Source organism: Ceratotherium simum, chromosome 6 (genome assembly GCF_057802395.1).
Source record: "Ceratotherium simum simum isolate JZ-2026a chromosome 6, ASM5780239v1, whole genome shotgun sequence".
NCBI classification, from domain to species: domain Eukaryota; kingdom Metazoa; phylum Chordata; class Mammalia; order Perissodactyla; family Rhinocerotidae; genus Ceratotherium; species Ceratotherium simum.
Genome location: NC_141905.1, coordinates 29,631,995 through 29,650,587, shown reverse-complemented (window position 1 = coordinate 29,650,587; position 18,593 = coordinate 29,631,995). Strand labels below are relative to the sequence as shown.

At 46.0% G+C, this 18,593-nt stretch overlaps 1 protein-coding gene across 1 annotated transcript in view; it reads right to left on the bottom strand.

Annotated features, from left to right (window-relative positions):
- Positions 1 to 13,133, bottom strand: part of PSAP (prosaposin) — a 33,155-nt gene extending 20,022 nt beyond the window's left edge. The window contains exon 1 of the mRNA XM_004427009.3: positions 13,017 to 13,133. Within this exon, the coding sequence (XP_004427066.1) occupies positions 13,017 to 13,056 (40 nt within the window). The 5' untranslated portion in view covers positions 13,057 to 13,133. The remainder of the gene's footprint in view (positions 1 to 13,016) is intronic.
- Positions 13,134 to 18,593: the final 5,460 nt, after the last annotated feature.

The following is an 18,593-nucleotide window of genomic DNA, read 5'->3' as shown; positions in this document are numbered from 1 at the left end:
AGGGCTGAGAGAGGCTAACAGAAAGACTCCAAAAGAATAGAGCTGGGAAAATGAAACTCACAGGGTTCAATTCAAACGTGAAGCCTTTTAGGCTAAAAGAGAAAATGAGACAGCAAGAGCCAACAGCACAAGGATGGAGGCGGTGGTCAGAGGCCACGGGTGCCCAAGCTGGTGGGAGTGGATGCCAGGGCACAGGGCGGGCAAAACACACCTGCACACTTTCCTTCCCGTGAGACAGTGACAAACACCGAGAGGAGCACAGCAGGTAGGGAAGGTGAGGGCGCATGACACCATTCCTGAGTCCTCTAGGAGAGTGGAGGTGCTCAGCTGGGAGAGAGAATGTTTCCAAGATACGCACAATCATCCTCACAAGTGTAGGACACCTTCCACCTATCACACCGAAGCAGATCTGCTCTGGGTGGTCTCAGACCCAGACCTCAGAGCAATGCATAGAGGTTAAGGGATGCAGACCACGGCTCAAGGTAAGGAACATATTTAACATCCACGGGGATATAAAAAGGGAATGGGTCGCCTCATCAAGTGATGACCTCTCCAACAGCGAAAGCAACCAAGCAGGAACAAAATGCCCAACCTACAAGGAATTCTGTACAAGAGGAATCCTGGGTGAGCAGGGCTGCAAGACCTCTTGGGGGCTGTAAGTCTTCATTCTTATACTAATGAGGCTAATGACATTTTCAGTATTTATACATAACCACTACATAAAAATCACCCTAAACCACTTTCTGATGAGTTATTCCTCAAAACATGTTGCCAGCAAAGCTTTCACCTCTATTCTCATCCTCCCACACTCTCCCCCAAATACCTACTTCCTTCTCTGCGGCAATGAGCTGAACTCTAAGAACGTTCTTAGAACGTCTGCCGGACCCCGCTGGAGATTTCTGATCAAACGCGTCACATGATGACATGAACCACTCAGGGTGAATCAAGCACTACACTCCTTAGTTCAAGGGCCTGGCACTGGAGCCCTCCACGACAAAACGCTGCTAGGCAGAAATTAGAGAAATTATCACTTTGGAGACACTAAAACCCTACAGGCAAGTTTCATTTTATTAAAACAGGCTTTTTTTTGAGACTCAGATTTCAATCATACTTCCTTAGGAAATGGGTGGGTACTCTGGTCCCTTTTTACTCCCCAGGCCTAGAAGAAGGAGAAAATAAAATGTTCTAAACCACTCCACATGTAGGTCATTTATCACAAATAGGCTATAATGGAATTTTACTGTATTGAAAACGGCTGCCACGAGCTGGACCAGCCATGGGCTTTGCGGCAGCTCTAGACTCGAGACAAAAACCTCAGTGAGCCTGGGAGCGAGGGAGGGAAGGAGAGAGCGCTCACTAGAACTGTGTGTGTGTTAAGTGCTCTTATGATGACTTCTTGCAAAAAGGACCTAAACATTGCGTTTAGAGTGAGACTTCTAAAGCAATTTACCCACCATCTAAATTAAATGTTTTCCTAACATAGCATACTGAAAAACAAAAAAAATGATCCGCCCCCGAGTCCTATCTAAATAACCTTAAGCAAATCACCATCCTTGGGAGCTTGTTTTTCATCTGTAAAATGAAGATGAAGCCATTAATGTCACTGGATTGTTTCGAGAATCAAGATGACATAATTGTGCACTTTCACCTGCCAGAGTACTCTTCTCTCTCTCTCAACCGTTATGCCCTTACCATCATCTCTCTGGTAACTTAATTTATCCACATATCTAATGCCCCTACCAGACTGGCTTTGAAATCAGACAGTGAAGGGTTCAAATCACAGTTTCACCACTTCTGGTCATGTTGCCTTTCAGACTTTAGTCTTCCAATCTGCAAAATGGGCCAATGACTAGTACCCACTCCAAGGGGTTTGTAAAAATTAGCCAATATTTGTAAAACACAGTTAGTGCAGTGCTGGCATGCTATGAAAGGCCAATAAGTGCTGTTATTATTTTATTATTATTATTATCCATAGTAGCAATAGTGGGACCTTTCTCTGATCCACTATCTTGCCTAGAACAGGTGTTCCACAAATAGCTGAATCAAGGCTGTTCCTGGGGCCGGCCCTGTGGCACAGCAGTTAAGTGCGCGCGCGCTATGCTGCTGGCGGCCTGGGTTCGGATCCCAGGCGCGCACCGACACACTGCTTGTCAAGCCACACTGTGGCGGCGTCCCATACAAAGTGGAGGAAGATGGGCACAGATGTTAGCCCAGGGCCAGTCTTCCTCAGCAAAAAGAGGAGGATTGGCATGGATGTCAGCTCAGGGCTGATCTTCCTCACAAAAAGAAAAGACTGTTCTACTTGCTTACTGTACATTTAATCAGGTCATTAACTGGCAGCTCAAAGACCTGGAGAGCTGTATCCCAACCACTTCAGAAGTTCTTGGTTACCAAATTTAAGATCCTGGAGTCACAAGGACAGTGCGACATAGGCCACACCGTAAGGAGCCCAGGAAAGTCGATACTGTGCATCTAGGTGCTAAACTAGAAGCTCTGCATGAGCAAGAATGAAAGGTGCCTGGCAAGGCACTAACAATACCACAGGTGACATACTTTCAGTAATTCATGGAATTAGAGCTACAGGCTGATTTCTTCCAATCCCCAACAGAGCTGCCATTGTTCAAACATTTCTGGAACCCACCTTTTAGAAGAGCCCCCTCAAAACCTCTCCTTTTCTGGGAGGGCGAGGCGGCAGTACGGCAACGTGACTACTGCCCTGAGCGCTGGGGACAGACAAACCTGACCGAAACCCTACCCTGCTGTCTCCTACAGCCAAGACCCTACAACTTACTGAGGCCACGATCACCTGCAAACTACGGAAGATCAGAGAGCCTCTCTCAGGAACCCTGTGAGGATTAATGAGAAAGTAGAGCAAGCACTGCGAGTGCCTGGTGCCTGCGAAGCTCAGTTAACTGTACACCTAACTGTCCACGGTGGACTTGAGGGAGAGGACGACCACTCACATTCTAATTTTCATATTTTGGCATAATTTAAATTTTTCCCATGTTACTTTTAAAATCAGAAAATGCAGTTAAACGTACAACCTGTTTCAGGGAACAATTATTGCCCAGTGTGGCAGAGACCCCAAGTCCCTGTATCCATTCTCCGCTCCTTTCATAGGAAGAGAACTATAGATTTTTAGCTACACACATGGCTGCCAAGATTAAAAACTGTATTTCCCAATCTCCCTAGTAGCAAGCCTTTAAAGACAAGTGTGATGGCTGGAACTTTAGCAGCCACAATGGACCATGAAGAAAGGCATTAGACCTCAAGGTTGCAGAACATCGAGCTAGAAGAGCCTGCGCCTCCGAATGCTTCTGGGAGTAGAACCACCATACTTAATCCCAGACTGCCTGGCTCCTGAACTTACTGTGACAGACAGGAATGAAAGCCACTATGATTCTAGGTCTCTGTTGTCTAGAGTCAAACCTAAGCCTAACTACTATACCAGCTTAATCATCTGCCTCATTCACCAGAACAGTCTCCAAATGACGACTCTTTCCCTAGGCTTACCTCCACTGAGGATATTTAAAAACCCATGTACACAACGTAATTAACAAAGATTTTCAAAAACAACCTCAGAATAAAGGGGACAACCATCCCTAGAATGTGTACCTTATGCTCTATTTGTTAAAACAATCAGTCTTATTATTTTAGCCATACAACATGTTTTTCCTTTTAAATATTTTAGGTAACATATACTAAATACTGTTACAGTCTAGTTACCAAAAGAAAGAATAACAGAAAATGCAAACAGCCTCCCAGCGCTGACAATCAGAACACAGATTCCACAAGGCAGTGGCTCTGCTGCCTGGGTAATTATCACCATGGCAATGGGCAGGCTGCTAGGAAACCAAGAAAGGAAAACCCCAGAAGGGGCAGTATCTACCTCAGGTCCCCTGTATTCCGACATTTCTCAGGAGAATTTATGCATTTAGATCCCGTAAGAGCAGGAGAGACTGCAACGCACTCAACACTGACTACTCGATGTAATAGCTGGTGTCACAAGTACCTGCTCTGGCAAAGAGCATTTGTCTCTTCTTTATAGGATCCTACTTTTGGAAAACATTCTGCAGAGCAGAATGAAAACACTGCCCATTTAATCATGTGGAAGAGTATGCGCTCTGAAGGAGCCCGCCTTGATCTGGAAGAAGGCAGGCCCAAATACTCCTCTTATCACAAAAGAAATCGGTGGCAATAAGGCTCTCAAGCTCGCTAGGCTGACATCCCATTGACTCTGGCCCTGATAAGCTATTATTTTGGTTATTTAATACAAAGGCTCTTTCTTTCCTGCTTCTCCTCCCCCACTACTGCCTTCCTTTGTAATTTTCCTCCCAAGCCAGATCATTCCAGGACAAGAAATGGATCTACACGGGGAAGGCAATAGAGTCCTTGGGCAAATTACCTTGTGCAATGATGACTGAGACACTGAGAGGCAAGGATGCCATCTTCTTACATTGTACAAAAGTGATACAGTGTGGCATAATTAATTTGGGGAAGAGAAATTCCTACCTAGTTCATGCAAGAGTCCAGTCCAATATAAACTCCTACTACCAAAGCTCTTCTTCCAAAGCATCACCTATCAGATGATGATCAGAGATGAACTTACATTACCTTAGATAAGATTATGCCACAACTGGACCAGGAAGAAGCGACCCCTAGCAGGAGTGCCCAGGGTCCAGTCAGGTGAAAGGGTACAGGCAGAGGTCAAAGATGCATCTATATGGTTCTAGACTGGCCCAGAGTGCTGCACAAGAGTCGATTCCGTCAGCCAGAAGCCAGCACGGGCTCCACCCCATCCCTGCTAACTCCTGGCATACTTGCAGGAGACAATCATACGCTAAAAAATACTTCATACAAACCCAATAAGGAAATTCGGTGTTCTAGACTTGTCCCACATGACTGCTTATTAACTAAGTTTCCGATACACGTGTGTCTACTATAAATGTTACTTTTGACCTACGTTAATTAATACTTAATAGGAATACTGCCTTCATTTGAAATGCTGAAATCTGCCATTCAGACCACAGCGTGGATCAGGGCAGGATATGCGAATGCCCCCAGCACGCTGATTTCATTGCTTTCACCTCAGAGGGCTGTTGTGAGGATTAAATCAATGTAAAGCAAAAGCATTTAGAACAGTGCTGGGTACACAATAAACTCTGTGTTAGCTCTTATGATGCCCGTAGTTCCTGAAAATCAGCTACACCAGTGGTTCTCAAACTGTGGTCCAGAGAAGCCTGAGGGTCCCAGATATTCTTTCAGGGGGTCCATGAGGCCAAAATTCTCACAGTAATGATACTGAGATGTTGGCTGCCGTTTTCACTTGTTCACTCACAAATGTGGAGTTTTTCCAGAGGCATACGCTGCAACAGACTGAACGCAGAAGCAGGTGAGAATCTAGCCAGGTGTTCACAAGATTGCAAAAATGTAAAACAAGCCATTCTTCTCACTAACTTTGTTTGTGTTTAGGAAAGCAGTTATTTTCATTAAAATTATGCTAACATGTAATGGGTTTATCATTATTTCTAAAGGATTATTGTTTAAATTTCATCAGCTTAATTTACACAATGGTAAATGTCAACAGATACAACCCACATAAATAAGAGCTCTTTGCGGTCCCTCAATAATTTATGAGTATATAGGGATCCTGAGACCAAAAATTTGAGAACCACTAAACAACAAATTTCTGGAAGCAAAAGGAGGGGAAATAACTTCCTCTAATTACAGCTGATTCCCTTTTCAGATTTACTGCAAATCAGAGCCTTTAGGCATATCCAAATTATGTCCCTACCACCTACACAAAATCCTCTCCAACAGGTTTGGGGGTCCCTCTAACCTGGACAAACTATTATAAAGGTCAACACTTCACTTGGGCCCACAGTCACCCTTCATTTGTCAATTCCTAAACATGATTTCTTAAAATTAATTTAAGAAAATGCTTTATTTCATCGTGATAAAGATTTGCCACTATTAACATATATGTTGTATGCACACCAACTTACCAGCATTTCCTGAGCTGACATCTACTTGGCTACACCCCACACCACCATCCAGCAAGGCTGAGCACCTACCTACTGTGTACCCAGCACTGCTGTACATGCTGCAGATTCAGCAAGTGATCAAGACAACAAATAAACAACCATATAATGCCAGGTAGTGTGAGTGCTAGGAAGAAAAACAAGGAAAAGTCAAAGGAAAAGCAAAGCTAGGGCAGGACAGCAAGGCCATCTCAGACAGAGCAGTGGGATAAGGCAACATCTGAGCAGAGACCTGAATGAGGGAGGAAACCACATGGATTATCTGGGGAAGAAAATGGTCCAGACAGGCGGAACACAAAATGCAAAGGTTCTGAGCAAATGATAAGGCAGCAGGGGGTTGGACAGCAGCCCTGACCTGATGGGAAGGAGAGGGAGAAGAGCTCTGAGAAGCAGCCAAGGACCAGATGACATCTGACCTTGCAGGACAAACTTTAGGTTTTAATTCTAGTTGAGACAGGAAGCCACATGACCCTCTGGTATCAGTGCCCACATATGCAGGACAGCATCCCATCACAGCTGCTAAAGGACTTCTTTTTTTTTACTGTTATAAGTGACATCACTAAGACTGGCCAAAAGAACTTTTGATAGTACCTCCTTCAATCTTTTTTATGAAGTTTTCTCTAATGTAAAGCATTTCTTTTCAAAAGCCATATCTATCCAAATATGGGCAAAATTCAATTCTAAAATTCAGAAGTGGGGCCGGCCCCGTGGCTTAGCGGTTAAGTGCGCGCTCCGCTACTGGCGGCCCAAGCTCGGATCCCAGGCGCGCACCGACGCACCGCTCGTTCGGCCATGCTGAGGCCACGTCCCACATACAGCAACTAGAAGAATGTGCAACTACGACATACACCTATCTACTGGGGCTTTGGGGAGAAAAAGGAGGAGGAGTGGCAACAGATGTTAGCTCAGGGTCAGTCTTCCTCGGCCAAAAGAGGAGGATTAGCACGGATGTTAGCTCAGGGCTGATCTTCCTCACAAAAAAATAAATAAATAAAATTCAGAAGTATTAGAAGTCATCTCACTTTTACTGAAACACAGATGTTCATCAACAGGGTTAACTAAATTGACACATCCATACAATGAAATACTCTGCAACTATTTTTTAAACAGGGAGGTAGGAGGAGAGGAGATTAAGAAGACAAGACAACTAAGTGCAGTGTGGTATTCTGGATTGGATCCTGGAACAGAAACATGAGATCAGTGGGATAATTGGTAAAATCCAAAGTTTGCAGTCTAGTTAACAGTATTGTCCCGATGTTAACTTCTTACTTTTGACAAACGTACAGTGGTTATATAACGTGCTAACTGTAGGGGAAGCTGAGTGAAGGGGATACAGAAACTCACTGTACTATCTTTGTTAACTTTTCTGAAAATCTAAAATTATTCCAAAATTTAAAAAAATTTTTAAAGGGAGTAGTACAGGTCTGTCTGTCCTAGCATGAAATGACCTCTAAGGTATAAATAAAAGGAGAAACGCAAATGAAAACCACTCCACTCTTTTATCAAATCAGCGAAGTTTAAGGTTTGACAACATCAAACAATGACACAACTAAAAATCCCATCTACCATAGGAATATAAATTGTCAAAATCATTCTAAACTGTTTTTTTCTAGGAAGATTGGCCCCGAGCTAACATCTGTTGCCACTCTTCCTCCTTTTTTCCTCCCCAAAGCGGAGGTTGTACATTATAGTTGTATATCCTCCTAGTTGCTCTACGTGGGACACTACCTCAGCACGGCTTTATGAGCGGTGCACAGATGCGCGTCCAGGATCCGAACCAGTGAACCCCGGACCACTGAAGCGGAGCGCACCAACTTAACCGCTATGCCATTGGGCTGGCTCCTCAAAATCATTTTAGAGAGGAAGTCGGCAATTTCTAGCTAAGGTGAAAATATGTATTCTCCACAACTCGGCAATTCTGTTCCTATCCCCTAGAGAAATGTCTGTTCATGTGCACAAGAATATTTATAGAAGCAGCTTGTAAGAGGAAAACAGAACTGGAAATAATCTAAATGTCTAGCAACAGACTGGAGAACAAGTATGATATAAATGAAATTCCATACTGTAGTGAAAATAAATGAAGTAGATCTACACATTACCAAATGAATGAACCTCACTAGCAAAAAAAAATACTAACCCAAGAATATATACAATATCTGTAAAATGTTTAAAACATCCAAAACAATACTATACACACATACTCTTGAAGGTTACACTTACAGGTGTGCAAGTATAAAGACCTACAGGGGAATGCACCCAGTCCAGAAAGGTGGTTACTGACGGAGGGAGGAGGGTCTTATTTCTCAACCAGGGTGTGGTGTACATGGGTGCTCATTATAACTACTCTTCCACTTTTCTGGATTCTGGAATGTTTCACAATCTAAAAAAGAGCAAGGAGCAAAACAATCCATGTACTGCACCACCATTTTTGTTAAGAAGAAAAAGAAGGGGGAAACCACACACACAGCCACTTGCATAGAGCTCTGGATGGCTTCTAAAGGAGCTGGTAGCAGCCTGTCTCTGGGAACGGCCTGGGGGACAGCGGTGGGAGGGAGACATACTTCTTACTCTACCTGCGATTACACTGATTGAACCTGCTCACCATGTGCAGCTGTTATCTACACACCTCCAGTGAGAGGGCTTGAACAGACTTAACCCGGGTAGCCCAGTTAGGGAATCTCAGTACTAAGGTTACCAGGAACCAGCCCCAATCTGCTGGGCTGCTCTGATAAAGACTGATCTCGTATAAACGAAGTTCGGTTGCCTGGAGGGTAGACTCCCATCTCCCTCCTAACTGCTAACTACCTACCCTGGTTTGTTTTCCTGACCCAGTAATCATATCCAGTATACATATTTATACGTCAATTTAATTTTGTTTTGTCAAACTTACAACATTCTTTGAAATGAAAGAAGCCAGGGGGATATAGTAAAATCAAGGGCAGAGAAGGGTTGCTTGTGCTGGTGGGACAAGGACGTTGACAAACGTATACTGTTTTTACTCGTGGTATAGCAGCCAACCTTACAGTACTTACTACTTAAGGCCTGTCATAAGGTCATTTATTAAAGCCTCACAGCAACCCAACTAGATAGGAACAAATATTAACCCCATTTTACAGATGAGGAAACACAGTGTAAGTAACTTGCCCAAGATCACACAGCCGCCGTCAGCCACGTGATAAACTTCTATTCCACAGTATCATCTGTCTCATCATAAAGAGTTACAAGCTCCCTAAGAAAACATGGAATTTGGATAGATTATTTTTCAGCACACAGACCATTACCCAAGGCCATAATTCAGGTTATTTTCTGGAACATCATGGAACAAAAAGAAAAGCAATTAGTACTTTTGCCAACAGCCAAATTCTTCATCCCAATCACTACATTTATCATCACTCTTTTAAAGTAATTTTTTAAAAAAACAAAACACAGGCAGGGCAATGTCATCAGCATTCTCTTCCGGTGATTGAAAGAAAATCCAGATCTTCCTTCCTGGTGGCAGAACCAAACAGGAGCCAGAGAGCAAGGCTGACAGCCTGGCCTCCAGTAACCTAGAATGCCCATGCCACAAGACTGCCTCCAAAAGCCACGGCACACACTTGCCCAAGTGTCTTGGTCTTAGCCTTGAAAGCTTCTTGCGCCTTATTGGGTGCTTCCTCCAGCTAGCAACACCCTGCCTGTCCTTCTTCCCCACTGAGCCAAGCCCCAGCCTGCCCATTCCACACAGTTGCACATACCAAGAAAATGGAGAAGCAAATTCTCCTTCCCCTGATCTAGAAAAATCCAGACCACTCAATCCAGTATACTTCAAGGGTCATAGGAGGTATTAGATACAATTTGTCAAATCCAATTAAAGCACTTACCAAAGCCTTCATGGGTTAATACAAATAAACCCTTCATGAATTATATTAATATTTTCAGAGTAAAACTGATTATTGATTGAAAATTGACAAACAGGAGATTTATCCAAAATTCCTGGCAGGTAAAAACTGGAGTTCTGTTGATATTCAGCAGGCTACACCATAAATTCATGTCTTGCATCATAATAAAAATAGGAAGCTATCAAATGAATATGTATTTACACATAACACAATCTAGAATCCCTAGAAGCCTACATGCCTCAGTGTTGGGCAAACACCACTCAGCTGGTTAGCCACTACCCAAGTGACAGTGATGAGGGCACCTAAGCTTCCGTGAGCAGGCACCACACACCTCAGGCACCAGGACACATGCTTTACACACAGCACCTCATTTACACCGGACCCTGCCTTTTCCACTAGAGGAATCACCCAGCAGTATGTCCTACCGTATGATTCCATTTATAAAAAGGTGAAAAACAGCAGTTACATTTTTATATCGATGGTATTAGAAACTAACATAGTGGTTTCCTTTGGGGCCAGTGAGACAGAGTAGTCAATACAGAGGCACAGGGGCTTCTGGATGCTGCTAATGCTCTCCTCCTTGACCCTGGAGGCTGCTTACCGGGGGTCTGTTCACTCTGTGGTAATTTATTAAGTTGTACACTTAAAATGTGCATGTCTTCTATATGCAAATTACAACCCAGTAAGCTTGTAAAAAGTTAAGAGGTACATGTTGAAGCAAGGATATGGAAAGAGCAAGCACTGTCAGGAGTGCTGGGTTCTGATCCTGGCTTCCCCCGGAAATGGCCTATGACTAGGGAGAGTCACCTCTGGGGGCCTCCACGTCTTCATTCCTCACAAAGAGGTCAGATTAGATGCTCTCCAACTCTCTCGGTATACCATCACTTCCCTTTATCGGGTGGGGAAAAGTGGGGAACGACTGGATGAGCACAAAAACAACTCAAAAGGAAATATCTCTACCACCAGGACATCATTAAAACACAAAACATAAAGCCTCTCCAGATTCGGGATGACACCGTACTACAGTAGTGCCATGCTGGAAAAGCAAGTCATAAGCGCCTCTCAGGCAACAGGCGATGGCTGCAGTCACTATGCACCCTCATTAACAAACTCAACTGTAAATATTATTAGAAATTCATGACCCGGCCCCCCCCGTGGCGTAGTGGTTAAGTGCGCACGCTCCAATGCTGGTGGCCCAGGGTTGGGATCCTGGGTGCGCACCAATGCACCACCTGTCAGGCCATGCTGTGGCAGTGTCCCATATAAAGTGGAGGGAGATGGGCACAGATGTTAGCCCAGGGCCAGTCTTCCTCAGCAAAAAAGAGGAGGATTGGCACAGATGTTAGCCCAGGGCTGACCTTCCTCACAAAAAAAAAAAAAAAAAAAAAAAAATCACGACTTTGGGATAATCCTCAAGGCCGGGTAGCAAGGTTAGAGCAAGGCCATTATAACATACCCCTATTTACCCAAGTGTTAGGGAAGAGGGTCTCTTGGTTAACTAAATATTCTGGTTAACCATGCTCCCATATATACTAGAAGAGGATTTTACACTTCCAAAATAATTAAGTCCCTTTTGGGTGATGTGAGTGATTCAGAACTCCTCAGGGTCTCGTGAGAGTGACTCACTGCCAATATGAACAACCGTTTGATGCTGAACAAAAAACTGTTCTCCATCACTATAGAAAATTTAGAGACTAGCATTAGTTTATCATGCAGAGCATGGAATAACAAGCAGTATCAAGCCCACTGAGAAATTAATTTTCTTCACTGACTACAAAACCAAAAATCTTTCTTTATAAGCAGCCCACCTTTCACAGACTACAAGTAAACAAGTTTAAGAGCTTGGTTTAAGGTTAAGACACATTCTTGGGAGGCACAGAGAGCTAACATCTTAAATCTGTTTCATCTATACATATCTTCTTCTTTTTTTGGTTTTCCATCAACTGTCATTCATTTTGTTACTGTTTATTAAAATGTGGATGGCTGCATGAGAACTAGAATGGAAGCCAGCCCCTAAACTACATACAGTTAACTAGAAATAGAAATTGAGGTTGGCCCTAAAGATGAGGTTTATTTCCCTTCACTGGGCTCTGTTATCTGGAAACACCCAGACTTGGGATCCTCTCCATATAAATATTAAAATCTGGCTCCACGATTATCAAACTATAGAATCTTGATAAGTACTCAAGCTGACTCCCTTCCCTTTACCGTGATGATTTCAATAAGGTTACGATGTGAAGGCGAGAGTTGGGGGGGGGGACGTCACGTGGCATGGGGAGGGCAAGAGGGCCCCTTCTAATTCCAGGAAGGCAAGCAGCTGGTTCCCAAGCGCTGCTATCATAACCTGCAGTGATTTTAATAACCAGCAGTACTATTTCAGGGCAATAAACAGGTGTAAGAATTCTCCTGTGCACAACAACTTCTCACGTACTTACATTTTCCCAAAACAAAGGCCACTGCTAAAACCGGCCAAAGGCTGTGCAAGACATTTTAAAGCAGGTGAAATGAGGGCTCCACTGCAGAATCATTGGGACCGCAATACCCCCATATCACCTTCAAGACATAGGATCAAGAGTAAACATATATGCAAAGACAAACATCAACACAGTCGACATGCTTATGTGCTTCATGCAACTTCAATACTCTTAACAACTGGGGCAACTGAGGCTAAGGACCAAAGTGTCTCCAGCTGGATGGGGCTCAAGTCCATTGCGATCACGTGCGCCCAGCACAAGCACGACACAGGTGCAGGAGAGGTCACCCTACAGGCCACCCCCATAGCTGGAAGGGCAGCCTGAGGGAAGGCCACGGGTGCCGCGCCGGCACCAACTCGAACCCTGAGGGAGATACCCACCTCCTGCCTGGCCCCCAACCCAGGCCCTAAGCGGGGCTTCTCCGCGGCCAGTCTCCCAGCCGCCTCCCGCCGCCCCTCCGCCGCCCAGGAGGTACCGGCGCCGCGCAGGCGCCTGCGCAGTGCGCGCCTCTCGCCAACCCCCAACGGAGCGGAGGGGCGAGGCCCGGTACAGCCCGCTCGGGGACGGGTGGGCCCCGTTCTGCCGGGGTCCCCTTCCCCAGGCTGGGGGGTCTCAGGGCTTACCCGCGCCCAGGAGGCTAGACAGAAGGAAGAGAGCGTACATGGCTCCGTCTGACTCCGCAGTCTGCAATGCAGGGCGTCAGCTGATCCTCCGCGGATATAAACCTGCCCCGCCCCGAAGCCCGCCACCGCGCAGGCGCAGGCTCCGCCCGGAGAGCCCGGGCTCCCCCCGCAGCCTGACTCAGCGCCGCACAGCGCGCCTGCGCGAAGGGAAGGGGCCAAGCCGAGTTGAAGGACGGCAGGAGGATTGAAGGAGGCTGGGTGGAGGATGAGAGGGGCAAGAACGTGTGGTGGAAGGGAAGCCTCAGAAAAGAAAACTACTAATTGAATAAGTCAACGTTAGGGATTATACAGCTAAAATATCTTTTAAGCCTCACATTTTTTCTCTGAGGGACTATTTTCTATTAGTATCATTTTTCAGATGAGAATCCACACTCAAAAAAGGTTAACGACCCTTTAAGTTCTCCCAGTCAGAATTCAAACTCACGCCCGACCCACACTGTCTCCTAAATGATGTTTATAGCATTTACCTGGCTGGGGCCACCGTGTTCTTCATTCTGGGCCTGATTTTCCCTCAACATTTCAAATCCACAATCACGGCTCCCCATGACCCACAGACAGATTTTGCAGCATTAAATACAATCCCTCCCAAGGTCCTACCATGGTTTGTCCGTGGAGTTGGAGGGAGTGGAGGACAGGGATTGAGGAGGTAAGATGGGAGAAGTGTCTCAGCCCTTGGAGAAGGGAACGGGCAGTGAACCCGGAATTTGAGAACCTCGCTAAAAACCTGCCAGGGCGTTGTTGGAGAAGGAAGCGGCCCCACGCTTCAGCCCTCAATCCTCCTCTTATTCTGGAATAAGAAAGGCCCGGGTGGCCCACACAAAACCACTTGACCTTTACCTGTGGCTGACCTTGTCTGGTTCTGAGCAGAGAGATGACCCCACCCCTGCCCTGCCAAGGGACAAGTACCTACCAGCCCAAGGGAAAGAAGGGAGGGAAATGTCAGCATATTAGGGCAGGCCCTTAAAGGTCATGTAGTCCCATTCCATCATTGGACCAAAGGGGAAACAGGCCTGGAGAAGGAAAGACATTTATCCAAGGTCACACCTGACCAGTGAGGGGCAAACTCAGGGTTCCATCCACCTCCGACAATCCGTAATCCTCTCTTAGGAACAGCCCTCAGATAGAGGTCTCAGAGCCTTTGGCTCCCCTCCTCCACCCCCACCCCCACACTGTGGCTCTTACTTCCCACTGGGGAGCTGGATGGGGAAGTGTGCACCACAGTGGGTGACATAGAAGGGCTGAGTAGAACTGGGACAAGATTTGGTCTACAGTGGATGTCTCACTGGTTGGCCTCAGTGGCCAGATGGAGACTGCATGGCTGCCCCTTCTGCAGGCTTCCTAAGTTCAGACACAAGCATGGGCAGACCATCCCAACAGCCAGATAAACCAGGGAGGTGGGGCTCCAGGACACAGCCCCATGCCTCAGCTCAAAGCATGCAGTGTTCCATGCAGAAGTTACAAGACTTGGAGCCAAAAGGAAGCTTAGAGACCTTCAGATCATATGCTCTCATGCTGATGGAGTTGCTGAGCTCTCAGAGCTACTGAATGACATAGACGGAACAACCACGACTCTTTTGTAATACCCTCCTCCCTCATAACTAGGAGAATGTCAGTGTTTTTGAGACCAACTTTTGCTGCCTTTCATTTGCACACCTGGAACACAACAGTAACATGTTCCTTCATCCACCTCCTTCCCTGTAAGGACAGAATTTTAATAAAGAATATAAAAACAATAAGTGGATTATTTTAATTTGTTACCAAGCCAGTAGATGCTTAAACCTTCTTAAAATACCTTCCTAACCATCTGTGCCTAGGCAACAAGAGCTGTGAAGCTATTCACAGCTTTTGTGAAGCTTTTGACCCTATAATACGTGGTCCTAGCTATAGACTCCCCAGGGAAATAATCTAGAGCTAAGAAGTATTTTATCGAGCAGAAGGGCCCTTTATAATAATGGAAACTGGAAAGATCCCAAATGCTGAACAATGATGGGCTAACTAAGGAAACCAGCCTGGACAAAACAGTGGTACTCAAAGCAGCTTTGAAGCATGAGGTGGAAGCAGCAAGCGCTGGTGTGCAACAGGCCTGCGAGGGAAGTGGGTTCCAAGAAATAAGGGCGGGGCAAGGCCTAAAGCCCCATCTTCTAGTTCAAGCCCAGCCACTGACTTCCCAGAGGGGACCGTGGAGCTGGTGAGGGAGCTCCAGTCCCAGCATGCACTGGGGCAGCCGCAGCACTCCAGCCCTGTCCCTTTCAGACAGGGCGGGATTCTTAGTGAGAAGAGAAACAGAGAATTGAGGTGAGCAGAGAGTCTGCTGACTTTGGGTTAACTCAACTTTGCATTATTTCACTCATTACAATGTGCACATGTTACTTTATTCTTTTTAAAGAAAAAATTATAGGAAAATTTTAAAAAGAAAAGAAAATCCCCTTCATTTCCTCCATAATGTGAGCTCAAGTTTTCAGGGAACTGAAAAGATATTTTTGATCAGAAATGTGGACCACACTGGAGATCCCAGCAGGGTTCATGGTGGCTTTCCAGTTCTGGGTTCCAGTTCCTCATGAGACCCCACTTCTAGTGACTGAGATCTCCTGAAACCCCCACCTGTTGGGTTCTTTTAATAAATCCCCTTTTGGTCCAAGAGGGCTTCCTTCCATCTGTTACTGTTTCTACAACTGCAAGAATCCTCGGCCAGGACAGCTGATATAACTGAGGCATCCACCGTGAAGGCCTAGCCCACCCCCTTGGCCCCAAAGCTCCACTCTGGCCCCCCAAACAGCCACCCTGGAACCTCATCCTGTCCTGGAATGCTATCTTCCCAATCCCACGCACCTACCCCCAATGAAGCTCAGGCTCCGCTCCCTCCAGCATCTCCCTCATCAGGACCTCCAGCCTTCAGTCTCTCCTGCCTGCATTTGCCTTTCTGCCTAGTCTGGATGTCTCAGGCAACCACTCCAGTAAATCTCAGCCCCTCCCAAGGACCCCTCTCCCCATCAAACTGCAGTCACCCACCCGCCAATTCCCAGCCTCTGATTTCTTCTCTTCTATCCCCACCTGCCCTGGGCTGCTGGAGAAATTAACCATCCCAGCTAGGCTCACAAAGCCCTCTGTGCTACTCAGCACGTATTTAGCCCTCCCATGTGGTCGAGTCGGCTATTGTCTTCTAATATCCTTCACCTCTTTTTCCTCAATCTTGATAGTTAGTAATCAAACCACCTATTTCTGGCTGAGTACATGGCCACTCAGAATAGACTACATTTCCCAACCTCCCTTGCAGCCACAGGACTTCATTCTGGCCAATGAGATAAAAGAACAAGTGCCCATTTTGTGACTTCAAGATACTGTTCTTAAAAGGAAGAGACACATCCAGTGCAAACATGTGTGTGTGTGTGTGTGTGTGTGTGTGTGTGTGGAAGATCAGCCCTGAGCTAACATCCATTGCCAATCCTCCTCTTTTTGCTGAGGAAGACTGGCCCTGGGCTAACATCCGTGCCCATTTTCTTCCACTTTATATGGGAGGCCACCACAGCATGGCTTGACAAGCGGTGCCTTGGTCCACGCCCAGGATCTGAATCTGCAAACCCCGGGCCACCAAAGCAGAGCATGCAAACTTAACCGCTATGCCATTGGGCCGACCCATATTTTTAACGACTGATACTTCCAGGACATGGGCCATAGTGCTGGGGGAATGTCCTGGAAGGTCCCCACTGAGCCAGGTTGTTGTCTTAGAGGGGTGGGTGGTCCCAGGGATGAGTAAGTGACACTGGCTCAACACAAGGTTGACATAAGGGAAGCTATATTGTAGAAAAGAAACCATATTGTAACTTTGACCTGATTAACCCAACTGGATATGCACCCTCCAGGAGATATGCATGCTCTGTGGATTTTATGGCCCTTCTCCGCTGTGATAAGTTAAGAACTTTGTTCTTTTGAATTCCTTAGGAATGTGATGACCCCTAGGCAGACAGTCTATGCCGCTAGCCATCATCAATGACAACTGAAAGATCATGGTATAGGGCATTGCTCCAGTCTCTGATGCTTATCCAGTAAAACAAAAGATTATCAGAAACTAAGACCAGATGTCTGCTCCCACCTGGAGATCAGATTGATGCCCCCACCCGGAGACCAGATGCCTCCCCCACCCAGCGACCAGCCCCCCTATATAAGTGGCCTGTAGTCTTTGTTCTGTAAGATTTTCTTTCGGCCATTAGTCAGCCATCTTCCCGCTTGCTAGCAAGCTGTCATAAAATCCCTTTCTCTCCTAGCACCTTGCCTCTTGACTATTGGCATGTCCTGTGGCCGGCAGACCCCCCCTTGGGTGGTAACACAAGCAGGGGAATCAGGGACTCAGCAGTTATTTACCTGCTGATATAGAACTATGCAATAATTTTACTGCTGAACAACTCCACTGATTTGTACCAGCTGAATGTCAGCCCTGGCTACAAACTCCTTTCTTCTTCATGCTGCCTAGACTGCAGACATAATGGCAGGAGCTCAAGCATCCATCCGGGACCGTGAGGTAGAAGCCTTGTTAAGGATGACAAAGCAACAAGGTAAGAACCTGGATCTCTGATGATTATATCTGCTCTATATTGTCCAGCTCCAGTCTTTGTGTACACACACCCATGTCTTGTTTAAGCTTTCATTATCTTGAGTTTTTGTTACAATCTAGATCTTCTCAACAATGCCCTACCTCATCTTTATCTTCTTCATGTTCCTTTCCTATTTTATCTCTTCTCTTCTGCCTCTGTGGAGGAAATGCCTTTTCTTCTCTTTGTGAGGCTAAACTTTAGCTGCTACACCCTCTTATGCTTCTGCTGATCAGCTCCTGTGACCTCTAGGACAGAGCTGATATTCTGCCCATTCTTTTCATTCGTTGCCCATGCCTTACCAATTGTTAAACATTTTTAATATCATCCCTCCAGCACTTTGCTCCGCACACTTTTATATCTTTAGTGTCCCCCCTTGCCGCTGGCTCTGCCCCCTCTGACTCTAAATATAGCCAAGGTTCTCTCATCCTAAAAGAAATCTTTTCTCGCCACTGACTTTCAGTTCAGCTACTGTGCTTCCTCTTACCTTCCTTTCACTGCCACACTCCTGACACAGTCACCTACATTCGCCCTATCTACTAGTCTCCCTCCAAACTAAATCTGACCCAGCCCACCACTCCACTGACTGGCGTTTTGAAAGTAGATAATCAATTCCTACTTGGAAAGTCCACCAGCACCTTCTCATTGCCTTTAGCCTCTGACACAGTTGGTCTGCTCCTCCTTCCTACAGCTGTCCCCCCTGCTTGGTGTCAGTCACAGAGCACCACTCGCAGGAATGCCAAATACCCAGCACGCAAGTCCCCGTGCCCACTTCCTTACCTGCGGCAGACATCACTACTAGAACTTGATTTCCAAAGACTGCTCACCTCAGTGCTCCAGCTGCTTTTACCAACTGATCAGAGTTGGCTCTTGGATTGACACATTTGCCATCTGTCAAATGGTCCCCTGGGAAACTGGGGTTCCCTGGGAA